The 23,856-nt window shown below is 35.5% G+C and overlaps 2 protein-coding genes across 6 annotated transcripts; both read left to right on the forward strand.

Moving 5' to 3' along the window:
• Window positions 1-214: 214 nt before the first annotated feature.
• CLASP (CLIP-associated protein) lies at window positions 215-11,104 on the forward strand. Of its 2 annotated transcripts, none has more exons than XM_012973501.2 (21): window positions 215-772; window positions 2,245-2,400; window positions 2,505-2,567; window positions 3,025-3,093; window positions 3,273-3,435; window positions 3,733-3,894; window positions 4,146-4,243; window positions 4,703-4,777; window positions 4,856-4,924; window positions 5,000-5,085; window positions 5,164-5,281; window positions 5,554-5,652; window positions 5,728-6,070; window positions 6,302-8,082; window positions 8,286-8,387; window positions 8,808-8,912; window positions 9,015-9,089; window positions 9,171-9,239; window positions 9,730-9,798; window positions 10,271-10,372; window positions 10,631-11,104. In XM_012973501.2, exons 1-21 carry the CDS (start codon window positions 440-442, stop codon window positions 10,790-10,792), a joined length of 4,299 nt encoding a protein of 1,432 aa, XP_012828955.2. In that variant the 5' UTR covers window positions 215-439; the 3' UTR covers window positions 10,793-11,104. The 2 variants fall into 2 exon arrangements, with proteins under 2 accessions (XP_012828955.2, XP_012828957.2); XM_012973503.2 differs by having other exon boundaries at window positions 240-772; window positions 3,736-3,894.
• An 8,318-nt stretch (window positions 11,105-19,422) lies between these two features.
• On the forward strand, window positions 19,423-23,320 carry PIL5 (phytochrome interacting factor 3-like 5). 4 transcript variants are annotated; one of them, XR_016029720.1, is made up of 9 exons: window positions 19,432-19,644; window positions 19,777-20,467; window positions 21,222-21,326; window positions 21,429-21,494; window positions 21,671-21,736; window positions 21,840-22,163; window positions 22,497-22,572; window positions 22,763-22,845; window positions 22,973-23,320. XR_016029720.1 is itself a non-coding variant. In XM_088813752.1 (8 exons), exons 1-8 carry the CDS (start codon window positions 19,553-19,555, stop codon window positions 22,765-22,767), a joined length of 1,434 nt encoding a protein of 477 aa, XP_088669878.1. In that variant the 5' UTR covers window positions 19,423-19,552; the 3' UTR covers window positions 22,768-23,320. The 4 variants fall into 4 exon arrangements, 3 of the variants coding, with proteins under 3 accessions (XP_088669878.1, XP_088669879.1, XP_012829057.2); XM_088813752.1 differs by having other exon boundaries at window positions 19,423-19,644; window positions 19,768-20,467; window positions 22,763-23,320; XM_088813753.1 differs by having other exon boundaries at window positions 22,763-23,320.
• The last annotated feature ends 536 nt before the right edge of the window (window positions 23,321-23,856 follow it).

Below are 23,856 nucleotides of genomic sequence, written 5' to 3' on the forward strand. Positions count from 1 at the left end.
GTGATTGTTTTAACCTATGATCTATAGTGCAACTTACAAAGTGTATGATCTACAAAATTTACCTTCAATTTGTAATATGATTTAATTATAAGAAAAAAAAAAGGAAAACTCTTGTTTGAATTTAGTTTGAAAAGGAAGGAGTTGAAATTTTGACTTTTTAAAATGATTTTTAACAATATTTTAGCATTTTTATATCAATAGATATATAGATATTAATATTTAGTTTTGTATTTGATTAGACACATCAATTTTTTTTATCCACCTTCCCGTCAATCTAGCAAAACCTCTCTCTCTCTCTCTCTCCTCTTTCTCTCTCTTCTCTCTCTCTCTCTTACACACTCTCACACTTCACTTTTTTCCCCCCACCCCCCGCAGATCAGATCCTCATAGCGACAGATCGTTCCCCGTAAATCTCCGAAATACCCCTACCGCCGCCGCCATGGAGGAGGCTTTAGAGTTGGCGCGTGCCAAGGACACGAAGGAGCGGATGGCCGGAGTCGAGCGCCTCCACCAACTCCTAGAAGCTTCTAGAAAGACCATGTCCCCGCCGGAAGTGACGTCACTCGTCGACGTTTGCCTAGATCTCTTGAAGGACAACAACTTCCGAGTGGCGCAGGGCGCGCTGCAGGCGCTCGCCTCCGCCGCGGTGCTCTCCGGCGAACACTTTAAGCTTCACTTCAATGCGCTGGTCCCCGCTGTGGTTGAGAGATTGGGCGATGGCAAGCAACCGGTTAGGGATGCCGCGAGAAGGCTGCTGCTTACTCTGATGGAGGTACGGCCCTGCAATTGTTTGTGCGCATATGTACTGTGAATTCATTCTGCGCATTTGACGCTTTTTTGCCCTGATTCTTTTTCTTCCGATTCTTCTGGTGTAAATTGTTCTCACCCAAGCCTTGTCTTCAAATTTGCTTCTGGAGGATTAAATTTTATTTTAATTGCTTAGATTTGCTTGGGTGATGAAAATCGAAGTGTGATGACTGTGCGGCGTGTTTCTTAAACTTTTGTGACAGTATTTTTATTTTCTTTTCGAAATAGTTGGAATTGAATTGAATTGATTTAAGTCCTCATAGCCCATTGTGGGATTTATTTTTCTTGTTGAATAGAGTTCTATAGGAGGAAGGTATATACAATTTGAGGAGGCCGGCCAACACATCAAAGAGATTGTATATTCCTTTCATTCATGCAGCTTCGATTTGTATTCACTTCATTTTGTACAGTGATCTACTTTAGCAGTGCGTAGTGCCATTTCCAGGATTTAAAGTGGCATGCAAACTATAAGTAACTTTCATCACTATTTGAGTAACATAAACTATAGCTGGCAAGAGTTCTTTTAGTCTTGTCTTGCACATTTAGAAAGTTCGTCAAAACCTCTAATGGGAAGAGCATTATATTCAGACATTATGCCTTTTCTTTTGGTTTTGAGTTGTGAAGTGATTCCTCTTCGTATTCTTCCAATCAATGACTATGCTTGTGACTCGAACCGTTTTTGTTTATGTATAACTCATTCTCCAATGACTATATAATACATTTATGTCTTTTAGGCTACATTAGGGTTATGAAAAGTAATGGGAATAGGTGGGAGGTTAAAGGTACAATTTATTTTGAGGAAGTGTACTTTTTGTACTCTTTGATCTTATTGAGCTCATCTAACAGAATTTGTAACATTTCATCCCTTTGATCCTCCCCTCAAAATGTGGTGCACTTTAAAAAGTAACGTTACTTTTATCATTATTACCATGTACTGAACTTCCACTTCGTAGCCTACCCGAACAACGCTGCAAGGGTACTCTTACTCACACACGGGTGAAGTTTTCTATTCATCCTGCTAAGACTGACACATTATCTTCACAGGTGTTTTTATCCTAGAAAAAGTATTACTCAATAGGTGTTCTAATCATTTAGCTATTGCTCAAGAGGTGTTAATCATTTTCAAGGTTCATAAGTAGAGTGTTGTATTGTTAATTCAATTTTCTGTTTTTTCCACACTCTAATTCTGAATATTATCTATTAATGGCTGTTCCTAAATCAGAGTCTGATTCCATGCATTTGTAGCGATCTGAAGACAATGGCATATCAGACACTTAAAAAAGTTCCTTGTAATGAGTTCATGAATGTTTACATGTCAAACCAGATTTTAGTTTATGATTCTACTGGGCATCTAGTATGTTATTTAAAATGGAATTTGGTGGTTCATACATTTTATAAGGTTCATGGTCGAAATTGAAAATATTGATTTTGCTGTAGGTGTCTTCACCAACAATCATAGTTGAAAGAGCGGGATCTTATGCTTGGATGCACAGAAGCTGGAGAGTCCGAGAAGAATTCGCTCGTACTGTCACATCGTCTATTGGTCTGTTTGCATCTACAGAACTACCTCTTCAACGTGCCATTCTTCCACCTGTATGTTGATTTTATTTGTTTATAGTGATGCCAGTTCATGGTTTAGGTGTAGGAATTCGTGGTTGAATGACTTTGTGGCCTCATGTGTTGTCTTCATGGATCAGATTTTGCAGATGTTAAATGATCCAAACCATGGTGTGAGGGAAGCCGCTACTTCATGTATTGAGGTTAGCAAAATCTGTGATAGATTGTTTTCTACCTACATCACAATGGTCACTATTGATGTTTGGCATTGTAATTTCATGTTGCGTGGCTCGATAATGAATTTGTTTAGCTTTGATGTAATCGCTAATGTTTTTCTGGTTTGAATTGGGTGCTGCTGGGCATTTAGCAAAATTGCCGCATTCCTTTTAAATTGATGCTTTACGTTATTGAAAGGCGACCAAACTTGTGACTGCATACTAATGTTGTTGGATGTGAAATTGACATAGCATTCAAACATCGATACTGCAACATATGTTTTTTTGAAATTCCTTGTTTGAGAAAGAGTTAATGGTGCATACTTTTTTCCCGTTAATGATATATCTGGTTTATCGCTTAAGAATTATCTCATATTGATAATGAACATGTTACCCACAAATAAAGTTTTCTCTTGCTTTGACAATCCTTTTTTTCCCCCCTCAGGAGATGTATACTCAGGCTGGCCCTCAATTCCTTGAAGAACTGCACCGAAATCATTTACCAACAGCAATGGTACTCATGTCACTTATCTTGCATATTTATGAAATTAAGTGCTAATAAATAAATATAGAAGAAAGAGTTCTTGGCTGTTAACCCACTTTTTAAAGTTCTCCAATGCGTTTTTGTGCGTAAAAGATATGTAGATGATTGGATTATATCTCAAGTATTATTTCTCATGTTAATGGATGCAGTTAAAAGATATTAATGCCAGATTAGAAAAAATTGAGCCGAAGGTTCACTCTTCGGATGCTATTGCAAGCAATTACTCATCTAATGAGACTAAGCCTATCCACAATTCAAAGAAAAGCAGCCCCAAGGCAAAAAGCTCCACACGCGAGGTTTCTCTTTTTGGAGGTTAGTAGAGATGCTGGATGCAATAGCTGTATTTTATTATGTATCACATCCTAGCATCAAATCTGGTTAAACCTTCTATAAAAATAGTATTTGGTTAGTTACCTGTTGACATCACCGACATAGAATCATAATATAGGTCGTTTGTATAGTAAATGAACGATTATTAAAGGAGGAATTTCAATTACACAGGAATTCCAGTCCACTTTCATTTCCATATACATTTCATAGCATATAGACAATATTCATTTTTTTTTTGGCATCAACATTTGATGACTCTTGTCCTTTGACTCTGAGCAGCAGATGGTGATGTCACAGAAAAACCTGTTGAACCAATTAAAGTGTATTCAGAGAAAGAGCTTATTAGGGAATTCGAGAAGATCGCCACCATTCTTGTGCCTGAGAAAGATTGGTCTATCCGTATCGCAGCCATGCAGAGAGTTGAAGGCCTTGTTATTGGAGGTTTGTTAACTACTTACAAAACAGTCCTGCTTGCGAATTCCGTTTAAAATATCATGTTATCTGCCTTTATCTTTTACTACAAGACATATTTGAGATTCCACTCTGATAATGCATTGTAAAACAGAATTTTATATTCCATGTTGGCTGGTAGAAGTGCATATTTCCTGCTATAGTAAATTACGCAATCTATTTTTTTAATAAACTGTGACCACGAAGAAAAAATATTTATTACTTCTAGTTCAATCATTCAGGCGCAGTTGATTATCCTTGCTTCCGTGGACTTCTTAAGCAACTGATTAATCCTTTGAGCACACAACTGTCTGATCGGCGATCTAGCATCGTGAAGCAGGTATGACCATAAGTGACTGCATAACTATCTCCTCTCTGAGCGTATTCTCATTTATATTTTTATATTATAGTAAAAAGACAGGAATCAAGTTTCTTTCGTAATTTTTAATAAGCATTTTTCTGTATTAGCTTTACTAATGAAATTTATAGCTGAGATGTTAGTATTTGCATGCCGGTGAACCCTGCTTAAGTGTAGACAGTGTTGTGTTACAATAATGTTACTGTGTTTGTTTACCATATACTTGAAGGTTAATCTTTATGAAGGTCTCGTTATATATTCTTGTGAGGATCGGCGAATAATGAAAATATACATGTTTCTTTTTTTGGTGTTGAAGCTCCTACTTGTTGGATGATCAACTAATTCACTCTTCCGAAATTAAATATACCTCAAATTTTTAATTCGCTTATTACTGTGCTGGAGTTCTCTATTTGTTTTTCTTACTTTCGCTTTCTTTCCTAGGCATGCCATTTGGTAAGCTTCTTATCGACAGATCTATTGGGAGACTTTGAGACATGTGCTGAGATGTTTATTCCGGTGAGTACAGTTCTTGTCTGTAGTTACTGCTGGCTAAGATAATTATCATCATCTCTCACTTTGTGCTATGCAACTTAGGTCCTTTTCAAGCTTGTTGTGATAACAGTCCTTGTGATTGCAGAATCTGCTGATAACTGCATAAAGACGGTAATTTTTTTGTTATCTTGACCTTGTCTTCATTTTGTATTTCCTTCTGTCGTTTGACATAATTTTGATATTTAGATGTTACGCAATTGCAAAGTTCCGCGTGTACTTCCTCGAATTGTTGACTGTGCGAAGAAGGACCGCAATGCTATACTACGTGCAAGGTACGATTCTACTGTTCTCTAATCCCCTTCGCCTACTGTTCCTTGTGGTTTTATTAATCTTTCTATCTCCTAAATTAGGTGCTGCGAGTATGCACTTGTAATCCTTGAATATTGGGCTGATGCTCCTGAAATACAACGATCGGCTGATATCTATGAAGACCTTATAAGATGCTGTGTGGCTGATGCAATGAGTGAGGTACAGACATTGTGTCCTTTACATCTTTTGTTTTGTATGGATGGAAGGCTGCTTCCTATTCTGTTATCCATTGCCATAGTTTAATCAGTACTTGGGCCTCATTGTTTTGTATGGATGGAAGGCTGCTTCCTATTCTGTTATCCATTGTCATAGTTTAATCAGTACTTGGGCCTCATTTGTATCTCATGTATGCCATACCTGCACACACATTCTACTATCCTTTTTCCTCGAGCTGTAGCACTGTCCTCAACTTGAAACATTAAACTGAACAGGTACGATCTACTGCAAGGACTTGTTATAGAATGTTTGCAAAAACCTGGCCTGATCGCTCTCGACGACTGTTTTCGTCCTTTGATCCCGTTGTTCAAAGGGTAAATTCATTGTTTCACTTTTACGCTGTCCCTTCAATTAATGTAAACTATGAGCTTAAATGAATATTTGGCTAGGTAATTAACGATGAAGATGGAGGAATGCATAGAAGACATGCTTCTCCTTCCATTCGCGATAGAAGTTCAAACATGTCATTCACCTCTCAGACATCTGCACCTTCAAGTATACCTGGTTATGGGACTTCTGCTATAGTTGCTATGGATAGAAGTGGTAGTTTACCTTCAGGGACATCCCTTACTTCTGGACTATTATTCTCACAGGCAAAGTCTGTGAGTAAGGGCTCTGAACGTAGTCTGGAAAGTGTGTTACACTCGAGCAAACAGAAGGTTACTGCTATAGAAAGTATGCTGAGGGGTTTGGATATGTCAGAGAGAAACCGGTCCTCCAGTTTGGACCTAGGTATTTATTTGGAACTTACTTTTCTACTATTTTCTTCCTTTCAACATGTAATTAGATCCTGCTACCAAAACTGATTCTCTTTATTTTTAGAGTGATTTACAATTCTGCTGTTAGCCATTGTCAATAAATTGACTCACTCTTAGCATCTTGAATCACTTGTGAATGGCTAATTCTAATTATATTGAATCTCATCTGAATGGCTGACTTCTTTTATAATTGCGCCTAGTGCAGGAGTTGACCCGCCATCATCTCGTGATCCACCATACCCCCTTGCTGTTCCAGCTTCAAATAGTCTTGCAAATGCTTTAATTGATAGAGTATCTGGTATTTCTAAAAGCAACAATCGGAATGGCGGCTTGGTGTTGTCCGATATCATCACACAAATTCAGGCTTCTAAAGAGTCGGGTAAATTATCGTATCATAATAGTATGGGAAGTGAACATCCGTCAGCACATTCTTCTTACTCAGCCAAGAGAGCTTCTGAAAAGCTACAAGATAGAGGATTCATTGAGGAAAATACTGATTTCAGGGAATCAAGGCGATATATGAACTCCCAGGTTGATAGGCAATACATAGACACACCATATAAAGATAATAATTATAGGGATTCGCAGAGTAACTATGTACCGAATTTTCAGCGTCCTCTTCTAAGGAAGAACACAGCTGGACGAATGTCCGCTGGAAGGAGGAGGAGCTTTGATGAGAGCCAGCTGTCACTGGGAGATGTATCAAGTTATTCGGACACTCCAGCTTCTCTTACTGATGCTCTAGGTGAGGGTCTCAGTTCTAGTTCAGATTGGAACGCTCGGGTGGCTGCATTTAGTTATATTCGTTCTCTGCTACAGCAAGGACCCAGAGGCATTCAAGAAATAGTGCAGAGTTTTGAGAAGGTCATGAAGCTGTTTTTCCAGCATTTGGACGATCCCCATCATAAAGTGGCACAGGCAGCCCTTTCAACTCTTGCAGATCTTATTCCAGCTTGCAGAAAGCCATTTGAAAGTTACATGGAAAGGATTCTACCTCATGTTTTTTCTCGGTTAATAGATCCAAAGGAATTAGTGAGGCAACCTTGCTCAACCACGTTGGATATTGTTGGCAAAACATATGGTACTGATTCTCTTTTGCCTGCTTTGCTGCGGTCATTGGACGAACAGCGTTCTCCCAAGGCAAAATTGGCTGTTATCGAGTTTTCAATAATTTCATTTAACAAGCATGCATCAAATTCTGAAGGTTCTGCCAATAGTGGCATCCTTAAGCTATGGCTTGCAAAATTGACTCCGTTGGTCCATGACAAAAATACAAAACTAAAAGAAGCAGCTATAACATGCATAATATCTGTTTATACTCATTATGACTCGGTGGCAGTACTGAATTTTATTCTTAGCTTATCCGTTGAAGAGCAGAATTCTTTGAGACGAGCCTTGAAGCAGTATACTCCTCGCATAGAAGTAGACTTGATGAACTTTCTGCAAAGCAAGAAAGAGAGACGTGGCAAGTCCTCGTACGATCCATCTGACATGGTTGGTACATCCTCTGAAGAGGGATATATTGTATCGTCCAAGAAGACCCAGATGTTTGGAAGGTATTCGTCAGGTTCTCTCGATAGTGATGGTGGTAGGAAGTGGAGCTCCGTTCAAGATGGATCCTATAACACAAGTTCTTTTGGCAATTTGAAATCGGATGATACTGAGAATTTGCATCATGCAGTTGAAGCTAGTTCTGACACTGATATTCATACGTCAAATTACAATAGTTTGAAGTATGCATCCGATACATCTGGTGATAATATTAAATCTTGGGCGACAGATACCCGTCCTAATGCGGAGTTTTCTTCGACACCGCATATGGACATTAGTGGGCTGAATGGATCTGACCATCTACAAAAGTCTGCTGACTTTGGGGTTGACACTGAGCCTTCATCTGAAACGGCACCAAGTTATCCTAACCTCCCTTCTTTGAAGTTGAATTCTGTTACGGCAACTGGACCAAGTATTCCCCAGATTCTTCATTTGGTGAGTTTTTAATCTACTTGTAATTTTTTGAATGCTGCTATTGGTTGACATTTTACGCCCATGACTCCTCTTCATGTTAATCAGCATTATCTAAACGTCATTCTTAGCTATAGTTGAAAGAAAATGACTGAATGTTGATCTGGAAGTCTTCTATCTATTTCATTTCTTACCTTTTCTTTTGCTTTTTGCCTACTTCTCTGTAGATTTGTAACGGGAATGATGAAAGTCCTGCAGCAGACAAACGTGGTGCACTTCAGCAGTTGGTTGAAGTTTCAGTATCCAGTGATCACTCTGTTTGGAGCAAGGTATGAGAATTAATGCTTAACGCCACGACTGCTTGAAAGAAATTTGCTTTTGGATTCATATTTCTTGGCCTTCATCATTGTTGAGTCTGGGAAGGATGAAACCAAGTTCGAAACTTATTCATAAGTCTTGCAACTTCTCTTTGTTAACTTACTTACCTCTTCAGTGAACCTCAAACCTGCATCGTCTCAGCATATTTGATCAATCTCCAATGTTTAATTCATTTTCGATGTGATAACTGTCTATTGCTCATTCTTTCCAAATTTGATTCTCTATTTTTTGGGGTGGGGTTTTTGGTACTATTACTTCCTTTTTTATGCAGAAAGTTGTGTTGTACTTATTCAATTTATTATTGTATTTTATACAGTTGGTCAAGTTGCAAATCATCTTGCATCTAATAACTAATATTTGGCATATTTCAGTACTTCAACCAGATATTGACGGCAGTACTTGAAGTGCTGGATGATGCTGATTCATCAATTCGCGAGCTGGCCCTGACACTGATTGTTGAAATGTTGAAGAATCAGGTTTGTCATCTCTATGTCTAAACTTCAAATTATGCAAGCTAAAGTTCTCCTTTACGTAGCAACGTCTTTCGACCTTGTAAGATTCTCTTACTTTTTCTCCAGAAGGATTCTATGGAGGATTCTGTTGAGATTGTCATCGAAAAGCTGCTTCATGTGACTAAGGACAGTGTTCCGAAAGTAAGCTGTCTTCTTGAAGCTATATCTGCTTCTCTTATCACTGTTTCTTCTATGGCTTATGGTTTTTACTTCCGGTTCCAGGTGTCCAATGAAGCAGAGCATTGCTTAACTATAGTGTTGTCTCAGTATGACCCATTTAGATGTCTAAGCGTAAGTTCTGCTATAAACTATTTATGTACATGTCTAGATACTGCATGTATTTGGATATGTATCTTTAAGTTCGGTTTATTTTGAGGTAGTTTTTTTTATTCCCCATTTTTCCATAAATCTAACCGACCATTTAACTCCACAAGGAATCTTTCTCTTCACCAAACCTATTGGAACTTTTCTTGTTACTATACGTACAAAGATACATGCATATACATTCTATATATTTAGTGAAAAACTTGATGTGACACCATACAAACTTATAATTGAGGTCTTATATGTTCTAGTTGTTACATTATGTAAACACACCATCCAGTAAAAATGTCTTTTTTCCGGAAAAAGCCTAACATCTCACTCTTCAGACGTTCCAACTTTCCCAAAACATATTCACTGAAATGCTCCAAACCAACACAAAGTATCAGTTCTGCTTTTCAATTTTAACACAAGCCTTGAATTATAACTTGCCTTGACATTTCATCCTTCGACTTTGCAGGTTATTGTTCCTTTGCTTGTAACTGAAGACGAAAAAACTCTTGTGACGTGCATAAACTGTTTGACAAAGGTAAACTATGAGGATCTATATGCTTCTTAGATAAAAAAAAAGGCTGATTTCCAATTTCCATCTGGATATTTTTTTTCTTTTTTGCAAAAAGGGGGTTGTATATTTTATCCTTTTATTTTAGTTAATACTGTGTAGTCACGTCTTCAAGAATCTTCAAAATTCTTCAAGTCACAAACTTCAGCTCTGCCTATCTTATTTGCAGAAGTCACTACTGATCTTTTAACTGATTAGTCGAATAGTCATCATCATGCCAAGTGCTAAGTTACTAACCAACCATTCTACTATTTCTGTTGTTATGATCTACACCATTTCACTCCAATTTCACTTCTCGATGAGTATATATTATGCAAGTGTCCTAATCAATGGCTATTACACAAATATTTGTCTGATTTTTTTTTTATTTTTTTTTTTAATTTTTTTATTAAACCTTTTCTTTTGAGTATCATATGGAAATTACTCTTTCTATTTGCAGCTTGTTGGGAGGCTCTCCCAAGAGGAACTCATGTCTCAACTGCCCTCATTTTTACCTGCCCTCTTCGATGCATTTGGGAACCAGAGTGCAGATGTTCGGAAGGTGACAATGACTTTTCTATACTTGTTCATGAAAGAATAACTATAAAATAAAAATCCGAAAAATGAATCTCTAGTTTGCTTCTGAAAATATGTTATTTGGTTAACACGTACTATGCCTTTCCTCCTGAGCATTAGCCTTTCTAAACTGATGTCATTAGTTTGCAATATTTTTCTTATGTTAACCATAAAACACAAACACAGAAAGTCTCGTAAAAGCATTAGTTAATCTCATTGACATGCATTTGTCATTGGATTGCAGACGGTTGTTTTCTGTCTAGTGGACATATACATAATGCTGGGGAAAGCATTTTTGCCATATCTGGAGGGGCTTAATAGCACGCAACTACGTCTGGTGACAATATATGCAAACAGGATCTCACAGGCTAGGACTGGTGCTCCAATTGATGCTACTACCCAATGACGACCTCGTTTCGGTACGGATTGTGTTATTGTTTGGTTTTCGTGGCGGCTTTTATTTTTCATAATTCATTCTTTTTTTTCTTTCCAAGGCATGCTTGTATATTTGTGTGAAATTTCTAGGGAATATTTGGGTTGATTGTGTAATTCTTTGTATACGGTTTTCCTTTTTTTTTTTTTTTTTTTTATATTAATTTTATTTTGCTCACTTTTGATGTGGAGAACGAATGAGAAGAGTATTTGGTGTGGCAAGTGGAAACAACGTTGTGATGTACTCGTTTGTACCTATAATGAAATCGATTTTTCCCCTATAAAATGTTTTTGCTTATTTGGGATTTATTTTGTGCGTCGGAGACTCGAGAGTTCGTATTACGGGTGAATATGTTTAACAGAAATTCTGCATTCGTTTACCGTTCAAACTTACGTTTAGAAGCTAATGATTTTGAATTTTATTAATTATTTCAATGAGTTTGATTGATTTGACGATAAGTTTTAAATCACTAGTCTTATCTGGAACCATATTTGAGTTGTGGGATTGAAATCTACAGCATGTGAACAATTTGTTTCTTCTCCAATTCAAATCCAAATGTTGAGAGAAAATGAAGGGTCTGTTCAGTAACGGTATCAATTACTCCCTCTGTTCTATAATAATTGTCTTTTTTTTTAAATATTTTTATTCTATATTATCTGTCACTTCAGATTTCCAATACTGCATTAAATGTATTTTTTTTGTTTTAACCTTATTAATGAAACTCTAATCATTATTTTTCTCGTATAAATCATTATATAATAAATGTTGTTTTAGTCATTTCTATATGATTTTTCTTAAATTAAGATATATTTATTGCGTTTCTTAATATTTGTGAAAAGTGAAAAGAGACACTTATTTAGAAACAGAGGGAATATTTATTACTAATAGAAAATTGACACATAATTTGTGTGTATATTCAGGACATTTAACTACCCCTCAATAATATTTTGTACCTAATGGACATAACATTTAATAGCATTGTATATTGTGGCTCTCATTAAAATTAGGAACAACCTTAATATTCCACTATTATGGTAAAATTAATATGCAGCCAATTATTATTCCACTATTTTGTAGAAAAAAACAATAAATAATATATTCCATGATCTACATAATGTTTGGATAACATATAATAGTGGGTTACTGTAATGGGCGACTGGATTCTTGTAACTCATTCATTTCCAAGTAATTCAATTACGAAAATATATACTATAATCAGTGACAAGACCAGAATTTTGTCGTTACGAAGACCGGATATACATTAAATAAAAAAGAATATCGTAATACAAATTTATGTTAACAACAATTGTTCCAATTGAGAACTCGTAACTTCGTTCTGAAAAGAAACAAGCATGATGTTATATCATTTCATAGAATGTATCACTTGTCGAGTCCATATTCAAGATTTCAATTTTTTTTTTTTTTTCTTCGATATACAATGTCAACAAAAGAAACTTATCTTATATTTTGTAAGAAACTAACAAACTACAATTTTTATTTTGTGAAATTTTTCCGACAATTAGGTGGGCTAAATGTATCACTTGAATAAACTGTTTATATCATTTTACGTATTTCATCAAGTTTGAAGGACTTCAATACATGATTCAAACAAATTATATGTATAATAATAATAACAATAATATATTGAAGAAAAAAGGCTTGGACAAGTTGGCTTAGATTAAGTCTAGTGGGCTGGTCCCACATTAAATTAAACATTAAAAAAGTTGGTTGTGTTCGAACATTGCATGTGTATAAGAAGTATATGTCTAATTTTGAAAAAAATCCATCACACCTTTTTCTTTTTCCTCATGTTCAAAATGTAAAGGCTATGGTTGTTCAGCAATCAGCACTACTAAAATGTCAGTTTTGCCCTTCTATTTTACTACGCATTGACCATATTACCCCTAGGCCCTAGGGTCCCCCTGTCCTCAATAGACAAAATGGACATCCACCAAAAAATGGGAACATCATTTTGATAATTCCTTATTTTACATGCATATTTCACATCATGTTCAGTCAACCGTACAATTTCGTCTTTAATGAAATATAAATGTGAAACTTACATTCTACTCGAATTAAAAAAAAAAAAAAAAAAGAAATTTGTTTGTAACATGATTTATGTCTAGTGTAGTTTAAATCTATAGTGTACTTTGTAAATTATTGTATGCGAGTCGAAATTTATCCAGTACATATAAGTAGTTGGCTGTGAGTTTCTTCATTATAAAATAGGGACTATTAGCCATAACTCTGTCTAGTGTTTTTTTAATAAGCGGGGATCCAGCCTAGGGGTGGTAAACGAGCCGAGCCGGCTCGACAAAGGCTCGAACTCGAGCTCGGGTTTTTCGAGCTCGAGCCCAAATATAAAGCTGGTGTGTTTGTTTTTTTTTTTTTTTTTTTACATTTTATATTTTATATATTATATATTATTATTATTAATATAAAATATTATAATAATAATATAAAATAACATTAAAAAATTAAAAATATATATAACTACAGTTTATTATTTATTTTATAATTTTTTTCATTATACTATAAATATTTTTTTAATAAAAAATTAATAATAAAAAAAAAGCAAAAAAAAAAAAAAAAAAAAAAAAATATTGAGCTCGAGCTCGAGCTCGAGCCTGCCAAAACAGCCGAGCTCGGCTCGTTCACACCCCTAATCCAGCCGCCATATTTTTAATAATAGTAGAAAACCCACTATTTTAATGATTCCCGAAAATAGCCTTTTGGAAGACACACACATGAAATCCGGAAATTTGTGATCCCTGCAATCGTGTGTGATTATATCCCCGAAAAAACGCTTCCCAAATCTTTCCATAAACTCCCACCTGCAAACCCTAATTTGTTTTATATATAATTTAAATAAATTTAAATTTTCGTTTTTCTTATTATTTTATTTAAAAACTAACGATAATAGCTTAAAAAATTTCTTTTATTTTTTTATTTAAAAAGTATTTTATTTTTGTTTTAATTTTTTTTAAGTTCAGTTTTTTTGTTCGGAATCAACTATAAAGATTCTGAAACCAACTATAATATTTCCGAAAACAACTATAATTTCGATTTGTTTTATTTCATTTTTCTTAATTTTAATTTTTCAGTTATTTTTTCCAAAAACAACTATTTTTCCCCTTTTTTTTTTAATAAAAAACAACTATAACTTGTAAAACAACTATTATAAAACAAATATTTTTTTTCAACTGTTCGTTTTTTTCACCATAATCAACTATTAGAAAACTGTAAAACAACTATATAAAAAACAGTGGTTTACAAATAGCAAATTTACAAAAAAATAAAAACAACTACAAATTAACGAAATCAACTATAAAAGAAATGGAAATCAACTATCAACTGTATAAATCTAACACAACATATTGAAAACAATTATAAAACTATCGAAAACTACTGTAAAATTATCGACAACAACTAAAAAAAAAAAAATAGCAAAACCCGAAATCAACTACAAAGTAACGGAAACAAGTATATCGTTGTAAAAACTATAGGTGGGAAAAACAAATCAAATCAAACCAAATTTATCTAAATCCAACTCAAAACAGTAAATGCGATCAATCTTCATCAAATGAGATGTTTTCAACTATTTTTTTTTAACATATTAGATCCAGACCCCCAGATCTACTCATATGAAATTAGCCCTACATTAATTAATTTGTTGAGAATTCGTCCAAGTTGGATCCTGAAAATCTGAGAATTGTTGACGGCTGCAAGTCTACTCCGAGCGGCGGTGTGCGCGGAGGTGGAGGGGACAAATGGCGGTGGCGGTGGCGTCGGCGTCAGCGGGGTTAACGCTAAAAATAAAAGAGAAAAAAAAATACGAAATTTTTTTTTGCAGGGAATAATGGAGGAAGATGAGATTTTTAATACCATGATGCCGACCTTGATGAAGTGGGCGGCGTTGGCGGCGGCGGCGGCGCGGAGGTGGAGAGGCGAAATTTGTGGAAAAAAGAGAAAATAGAAGAAGAGACGATGAATTTATGTGATTAGGTTTTTATGTGGAAAAAATAAATTATATATTATTGATAGAAGGGTAAATTAGAGAGATTACTTTAAATTTTAATAAATATTTATTTAATTAATTAATTAGGGGGTCTCACTAATATTGAAAATGAGGTTATATCCACCTTAATATAAGTAAATGAGTTGGAGGTTTTTCACTAATTGTCCGTATAAAATAAATCAACAACAACAACACCACCACCACCAATAATAATAATAATAATAATAATAATAATTTAACCGCTTACGAGAGTCATCGTTAACCATTGGTCTTTAAGGCATATTCTCAAAGTCCCTAAATCTACAGATGTAGCTACCGTAGTATGATATCGTAACAAGCCAATTTAACTACTATTCGTAGAAAAATTGATTTCTTTCACTTCTTAATCCCAAAACATAAAAATTTCGATTAGATGTCAATACACAAAGATTTAAAGGTCATTTCTTGAAATTGTTTTCCGTTGAACTACAAGGATTGACCTAGTTGACAGATTAAGAGAGTGTGAACTCACGATCGAAAAAAAAGAGTTAATATATGTCAAAAGACTCTGAGTTTTAATCTCCTCACTTATAAGACAATAATCTTCTTTTACAATTAGAGAATACACATGGTCGCGTAATGCATAACCCGCCCCCGAAACTAAATTATGCTTGTCCATCAATGATACGCGAAAAATATGAGTTGATAAAATAGAATATTGAAGAAAATTAACAAGGGTATATTTGAAAAATTATGTCACCCATGTATTAATGAAATTGTAAAGTCATAGATAACATACACGAAAGAAAAAATGATTTTTCTAAAGCAGGTTATATTGTAAGACTGATAGAGTGAAATTTCGTGAAAGCAGTGGCGGAACAAGCATAAGGTCAATGGGGGTCATCACCCACTCTCATTTCTCAAATTCCTATTATTTTATATAAAATCATAAAAAAAAAAATATGTATAATTACATTAGCAGGCCCCCTCATATTTATTTTTAATACATTCTGCCCCACGGACTTTAAACTCTGAGTCGTTAGTGTGTGAAAGTGCACAATAGATAAGGTAAATAAATAAATAAAAAAGACCTTTGGAATGCCACACGTGCAAAGAATGATGGGAAACGGGCATGTAATCTTGATATCACACATAAACAAATCGTTAAACAATGGTTAGTTTAGATTGTTAATAATAAGCAAAACTTGTATGCATGAGCTCAACTAATTTATTCATAAGGTGACTTTCTATATTTAATAGTGACGGTTTATACCGTTAATTGAACTACTTAAACAAATCTAAGTAAACATCACCTACCTATAGCTAGATTACTTATGTATATTAAGATATTAGTGCCATGATAAATGGTAGAAAAACCACTTTGACTAATAATGATTAAAAGTGGACAACTTGGATATAAAAATTAATAAATAAATAAAGTCGACAACATTGTCCTAATCACCAACAGTGATGACTAGGGGGGCTCTCGCCCCTATAATAATTATAACCACCGTCCTCATGTGTAAATTTATTTACACGTCCACTCTTGTGGTTTCAAATTTAGTGTAATTTTCGAGATTATATGGAATATTATCACTTTTGTACCTGTTTTATCCCATTCAAACTCAAACTTTTGAAACAAGATGATCATAATATGTATTTTTTTGGCTTATATATATCAGATTGTGGTGCATCAGAAACTGTATTTTTACATAAAACGAGTACAAATTAGAGCACATTCTACAAAATCTAGATGATTATGTTGAATATGACACCATAAGGGTGGAGATGTAAGAAAAAATATAGTTAAGAGGGTAAATGTAATTATCCAAATAAGAGGGATTTTTTCGTAAATTGACCATACATAGGGGTGGTTGTAATTTACCTTTTTTTTTTTAATAAACATATTCCAATAATTTTATATAAATATGAGTTTTGGCCCTCCAAATTCTTTCTTTCTTCTCCATATTCTGATACAATTGAATATTATTTTTCTATTTGTTACAATATATATTAACAAAAATTTATTTTACAAATATGTATTCATTTTGACAATTTTATACAAAAACCTGGAAAAATAAATCGAGGGCGTTGTTCCCATTGAATTGTAGTGGCTTACATGTTAGTCAACATTAATTTTTTTTTCATTCAATTATCTTTTTCATTGATCAAGTCCTTAATTATAGACAACAACATCAACAATCTATACCAGTGGCGAATCCAGGATTTTTGCCTAGAGGGTTCGAAATTGTAGAATAAAAAGTTTACAGGTTCGATTGCGAATCTATACAGCTAATTTTTAGTCGACTACATGCAAATCGACTAATTTCATAGCTAACTATAGTCTAGTCGACTACATGCAAATCAACTATTTTTTTTTCTCTTCTTTCGTATTCAATTATCGTTTTCCTTTATTGATTCTCCGAGTGGACCTCTTTCTTTTATTGGAACATTCGGTGGACCAAGTTCATAACTTGTATGTTATTACTTATTTGTACTTCGAAATATCTTTGAAATATTGTTTACAAAATTTTCAAAAGCCTCCATTAATTTTATTTTCTTGGATATGTACATAAATATGCGATGCTTGATGCTTGTTCGCCATCCTTCTAAATTCCAACTCAATAATCAAAAGCAAGAATGTTACAAGAATAAAGAATTATCTTTACTTTCATTTGAGATCCGTATTATAAAAATGATATTATTGACCGTATATGAACATATAAACACTACTATGGGGTGTATTAATGTTTTAAAAATCAAACTGATTGTTCCGAACAAGCTACATGATCACGGTTGGACCGGTTCAACTGGGGTTCAACCGATTTTTTCATTTTTATTTTAATAATTATTTATTATTTATTTTTTTATAGTAAATAAAATACATTTTATTTCATACACATTAACTCATTACTCATTTCCAATTGAAACATAAATCAAATTCCTACTTTTATTTTACACACATATCACACCAAAACTCTAAATCGCGCACGCGGAAGGGGGAGAGATGGCGACGACGACGACAATGTTGTAGTGCAAGGGAAGAGTGGAAGTCGGGCAGCCACTCCTTGGTCGTCGCCAACGAAGAGATGTTAATTAGAATCTGTCTGAAAGGGGCTAGATATTTGAGAACGACGGTAGGGTCTTCCCTTGTCACTCTTAGGGCCGTTCCTGAGAATTCGGGGGCCCTAGGCGAGGTTTAAAGAACAACTAAAAACAGGGCCCCTATTTGATAAACCAATTTTTTTTTTATTAATGGGTGTTCGAAATTGAATGTATTAAAAAAATATAAATAATATTTTCTAAAAGTGATGAAATAAAAGATTATGGGGGTTCGGGGGCGGTGGCCCCGAAATATTTTTTGAAATGTATGAATATAAAGTAGCTAAAAATATGAAAAAAAAAATCAAAATTAACAATATCATTAGGTGGTACACTTCCTCCCGTGATGTATACTCTTTATAACAAATAGACTTCATAAATATTTATAAACTTGAATACACTAATGAATATTGATTCTTATTTTAGAATAAAAATATATAATTAAGACATTATAAATTTAATATTTAGGGGCCTCAAAGTTAAGAAAATTACAAAAAATCTATTGATCAATTAGCTTAAATTTATTTTAGAACTGATGTTCCAAAATATTATGTATAATAAATTTTTAAAATAAGTACTAGTATATAAAGTGTAAATAAAATATTTGGGGGCCCCAAATTTTCGTAAAAAATTGGGGGCCCTAGGCGACCGCCTACTTCGCCTACTCTCAGAACCGGCCCTGGTCACTCTTAACCCTAGTGTTGCCCCTAGGGAGATGATTCCGAGGGCGAAGACCCCCTAACTTCCGCCGCAATGGGAGGGATATGAGAGGAGAGTAGGCGAGGACTAGAGATTGTAGAGAATGGGTGGCCTTGGCCCGGCTGCAGGTGCCGTGACAGTCGAACACGGCAACGGGCTGAGATGGAATCACGGGGGCTAGACCGGAAACACGATCTAATATGACATGTGAGGGTAAATTATGTATATTGACTATTATAAATATTGAAACAGCTAGCCGTAGGATTTCCACTAATAAAACAAGAGGGCCGGGAGTGAATAATGTATTCTCATTATAGTCGATGAAGTCGGGGTTCTCATTAATAATCACTATAAATTAATAATGTATAATTGATGAAAATAAAAAGGGGAAAAAAATAAATATGAATGTTGTTGTGTTGTAATGAAATGGGAGGTGGGGACAGAAAAAGACAGCAGTGCCTATTCCAGGCTTCGTCTTTTACTTCTTCTATCTTCACACAAAATAACAACATTTCCAATTTGTGCTCGTTACGTTGCTGAGGCCTTATCTTCACCCCCTCAAACAAACTAACCATAGTTAGAGAGAGAAATTAAGAAGAGATAGAGAGAGAGAGAGAGAGAGAGAGAGAGAGAGAGAGAGAGAGAGACTCGAAAACAATTATAGCTGCCCGCCCTACTTTCACAAAGCTCTCCCCTTTGGGATCTAACACCTTATCATATATATATTTACAGAAAACAAAAGAATTTACAGAGTTTCCTTATATATATATATATATATATATATATATATATATATTATGTGTATGGAGAGTTGAATTGACTATCTTCTTCTACTGGTATGTATGTGTACTCTAATTTTTTTTTTTATGATTATTTCTTAATTTGCTGAGAGAATTTGGAAGTGTAAACCATGTTTTTTTTTTTTGTTGATTAATATGAAAGAGTGTAGAGAAACAGAGGATGAATCACAGAGTTCCGAGTTTTCAGGATATGGAAGACGACTACTCAATTCCACCCCCCTCCTCTCGCTTTTCCAGACCGGCCCCCAAGAAGACGTAATTCTTTTAATTTCAATTTATTTATTTATTTATTTAATTTAATTTATGCGGATTATATGAGATGGGGATTTTGTTTTGTGTGTTTCCGAGAGTAATTGTAGTGGGGAAGAGGAGATCATGGAGTTGCTATGGCAGAACGGCCAAGTTGTGGTGCAGACCCAGAACCAGAGGTTGCCCAAGAAGACCGTCGTTGGCGCCGGCGATGCGGTGATTCCGGCTGATAGGGAGATGCGTCCGGCCGGCGGTGAGGAGCAGCGGCATTTGTTTATGCAGGAGGATGAGATGTCGGCCTGGCTTCAGTGCCCGCTCGACGATTCCTCCTTTGACCGTGATTTGTACGCCGATCTCCTGTTTTCCGCTCCGCCTCCTGTCAACGCCGTCGCCCAGCCGCAGGATAATCCACCCCGGCTGCAGAATTTCATGCATTTCTCGAGGCTCCCGGTCAGACCACGGACCGAGACGACAACATCAGCGAACAAGACCTCGGTAATTACGGCGGCGAGAGAAGCGACGGTGGTGGAGTCAAACGAGACGCCGGCGGCGGCCGCCCCGCAGTCTAGTTTCTCTCACAGGATTGTGGATAGCCGGCCGCAGCAAGTGATCTTAGAGAGCGGCACTGCTCCGGCAAGAGAATTGGCAGCGGGTACACGTGAGGTCAGCGTGACGTCATCACCCGGTGGCTCCCGAGCCAGTTTCAGCGGCAGCGGGGAGCAGCAGAGGCCGCCGCCGCCGCCTTCGAATAACCGGAAACGGAAAGCCAGAGAGGCGGATGAAAATGAGTGTCAGAGTGAGGTAAGCAATGCGCTGGCTGTTGTTGCGCTGTACCCTCTCTTTTTTTTTTCTCCCATTTTTCAATAAAACTAAAAAAACAAAATAAAATCAATCTTAATATTATTTTAGATTATTTTATTATTTAATTTCGCTTCTAACATGCGCCTAAGCCCAGTGTCGCAGTGTCTTACGTACTGAGGCCGTGCATAGTTGTTAGCATAGGGCGGCGGCGGCGGCGGCCGCACCAAATCAGTAGTCCATACGTGTCCGTCACACGTGGCAGGCGTCGCGAATGCAAAGACAGGATAATGCAATAGTTTCCCGCCACGAATTTTCCCAGCAGGGGTGCCATTTCCCGGAGCACACTGCTTGCAGAAACATACAAACAAAGAAAATAGCATAGTTTTTGGCGCCAAGTTTTTAGCGCGGGATCACGGGACTCCTCCCTCTGACCTATTTTTATTGTCTTTAAGTCCCAACCAACCATATGTGCCTTGACGCTTCACATTCACCAGAGACATAATATATATATATATATATATATATATATATATATATATATATATATATATATATATATATTGCATTAAATAAATCTTTATTTAATTTCATATACTGTGTATCAATGACCTTCAAGTCCTCAATAGTTAACCATATCCGTCGTCGTTTGAAGTCCGTTTCTATTAACGGAACACGATCTACGTTTAATGTGTGCAGTAATATTGTAAATTATCAAGAGAGTTGAAAAAAGGAACTGATGTTTTTATATATGTAGGATATCGAGTTTGAAGCCGCGGGCGGTGAAGCCAAAAAACAAGTCTGCGGCTCGGCGTCGACGAAGAGGTCTCGTGCTGCACAAGTTCACAACCTGTCCGAGAGGGTCCGTATATATAATAATATCGATGCCTTAATTAATGTTTTTATCTTAAACATATATGATCAATTGACTTGGTAAATGTTGTTTGTTAATTACTCCTTGCAGAGGCGTCGAGATAGGATCAACGAAAAAATGAAGGCTCTCCAAGAACTCATACCTCGTTGCAACAAGGTATACATCAATTTTTTTTGTTAATTATTACATCATTGTAATTTTTTATTTTTAAGTTCAAATGTTGTTACAAATTGGTATAGTAGATGCTAGGTACCAACTGTCCTAATAAGAGCTGACTATTACATCGTCAGTGTTGCACACTACATTATATTAATCTCTCGTTTCGAATTCAGTCGGACAAAGCCTCGATGTTGGACGAGGCTATCGAGTACTTGAAATCACTTCAAGTGCAAGTGCAGGTTAATCTCAATTTTGATAATTATATTGTATATTCTTCTTTAATAATTAATTATATTAACTCCCGGGTTTGCTATTATTTCAACTAATATATACTTACTGCAGATGATGTCGATGGGATGTGGAATGGTACCCATGATGTACCCCGGTATGCAACAATACATGCCTACGATGGGAATGGGAATGGGAATGGGAATGGGTATGGGAATGGGAATGGAGATGGGAATGAACCGACCACCCATGGTTCAGTACGCGTCTATGCCGATGCCGAATCCTAGGTTTCCCATTCCGGGGTTTCACCAACCTTGTAACCAAACGGACCCTATTCCGAATCCAGCTGCTCCCCACAATCAGAACCAGGCACACATGCCCAACTTCATCGACCCCTATCAGCAATTCCACGGTCTCCATCCTTCACAATTACCGCAGGCAAGTCTTGTTTTCACACCACAAACTTTTTAGACTAAGGCTTCGTTTGGTTTGGTAAGATTGTTTGATCAATTCTACGAGGGTCCCAATTGTGCATTTGGATTAGGAGGTCCAATAGTACACAATCCCAATTGAACTTGGCAAATATTTAATTACTTACTTTATAATGACTTATCTTGCCAACCAAACGAGGCCCAAAATTGATCAGTTAGTGATGGCACTAGTTAAGAGCTATATATATATATATATATATATATATATATATATATATAATATATATATATATCATGTTTTTAGTTATTATATTGAATAATTGTAGTATATATATTGCAGAACCAAGGAGTTGCGAGGCCTGGTACAAATAAACCGAGTACAAGCAGAGACATCGGAAATCCAGATAATCGGCAAGGTAATAAGAAAATTGTCGGAAGTTTTCATGTTACTTCACCAAAAAAGTAGCTACATATTGTGAATACAATAATTTTTTTTAATTTTTTTCTCTTAAAAAAAGACGATAGTTACTGGTTCCCCAATTCCCCTTCTGGTGTCTCGAACCTATGATTGGTCACAAAATAACATGATTTTATTGCAATTTGCAGGTTGATTTTGCCCGAAAGATAAGCAAAATTTTGCGACGAGAGAGAGTAGTTTTCACTAGAACCTCTGGCTAACACACTATATTGTAAATATAACCTTAATATCAGTTTTTCTTACTGTTTTTTTTTTCTAATTTTAATTTTAATTTTAATTTTAATTTTGTTGGGATAGTGAGAATATACTAAAGTGTAATAATTGGGTGATTTTCAAAGATGGAGGAGATTTTTCCTGGGATCAGTCACCTTTTAGAGGGAAGGCATCAAACAAATGGGGAAGAGAATAAAGCTATGGGAGCCAACAGGCAAGTGATGTCTTTTTCTTGAGACCATTTTGCCCCTCCCTCGGAGAATATATATATATATATATATATATATATATATAGATATATGTATGTATATTATGGTTCATTTTTACATTAGGTTAGAAATAAACAAGGTTCAAGTTTTTAATTTGACCTGTAGAATGTAATATTTTCTTTTGTTCACTAATCCAGTGAATCTTGCAAGTTGAAGAAACAAGAAAGTCTCTCAATCAACAGCTGTTGTTTGTTTCATTTATTAGTCCATATTTTTTTTTTCTTTAGGAATCTTTGAATTTTCGACCTTTGTCCTTTTGGTTTACACCGGCGAACATTTTGGCCAAAATACGATTCTAAGCAAGAACCGTATTTTGATTTTATACCAAAAGGTTTCTATCGAATGATAATTGTGCTTTGCCGTACCGTCTCCATTTCGTTTGGCAGGGTAATGGTATTCAATAATATTAATATGGTATTACAGTAACGTACCGATATTATTATAGACATTTATGTTTCTTTTATATTACATTTTAACCTACTAAGAAAGATTTGTGTTTTATTTAAAAAAAAATGGTGATTTGAAGAATGGATTACATTTTATTATACATATTTTACATGTCTATGGACCATACATCTACATTAGTAGCTTATAAGTCTATTATAATGGCTTCTCTTTTGATATGGTAGTGAATTTTGCATATCGCAAACGTTTCCAAACATTGACTAGTCTTTTTTGGTTCTTTGTATAGTTCGAAATTAGGTTGAAGGGTGAAGGAAAATTATAATTTAATTTAGTAT

This window comes from Erythranthe guttata, chromosome 14 (genome assembly GCF_056151865.1).
Source record: "Erythranthe guttata isolate IM_541 chromosome 14, IM_541, whole genome shotgun sequence".
NCBI classification, from domain to species: Eukaryota; Viridiplantae; Streptophyta; class Magnoliopsida; order Lamiales; family Phrymaceae; genus Erythranthe; species Erythranthe guttata.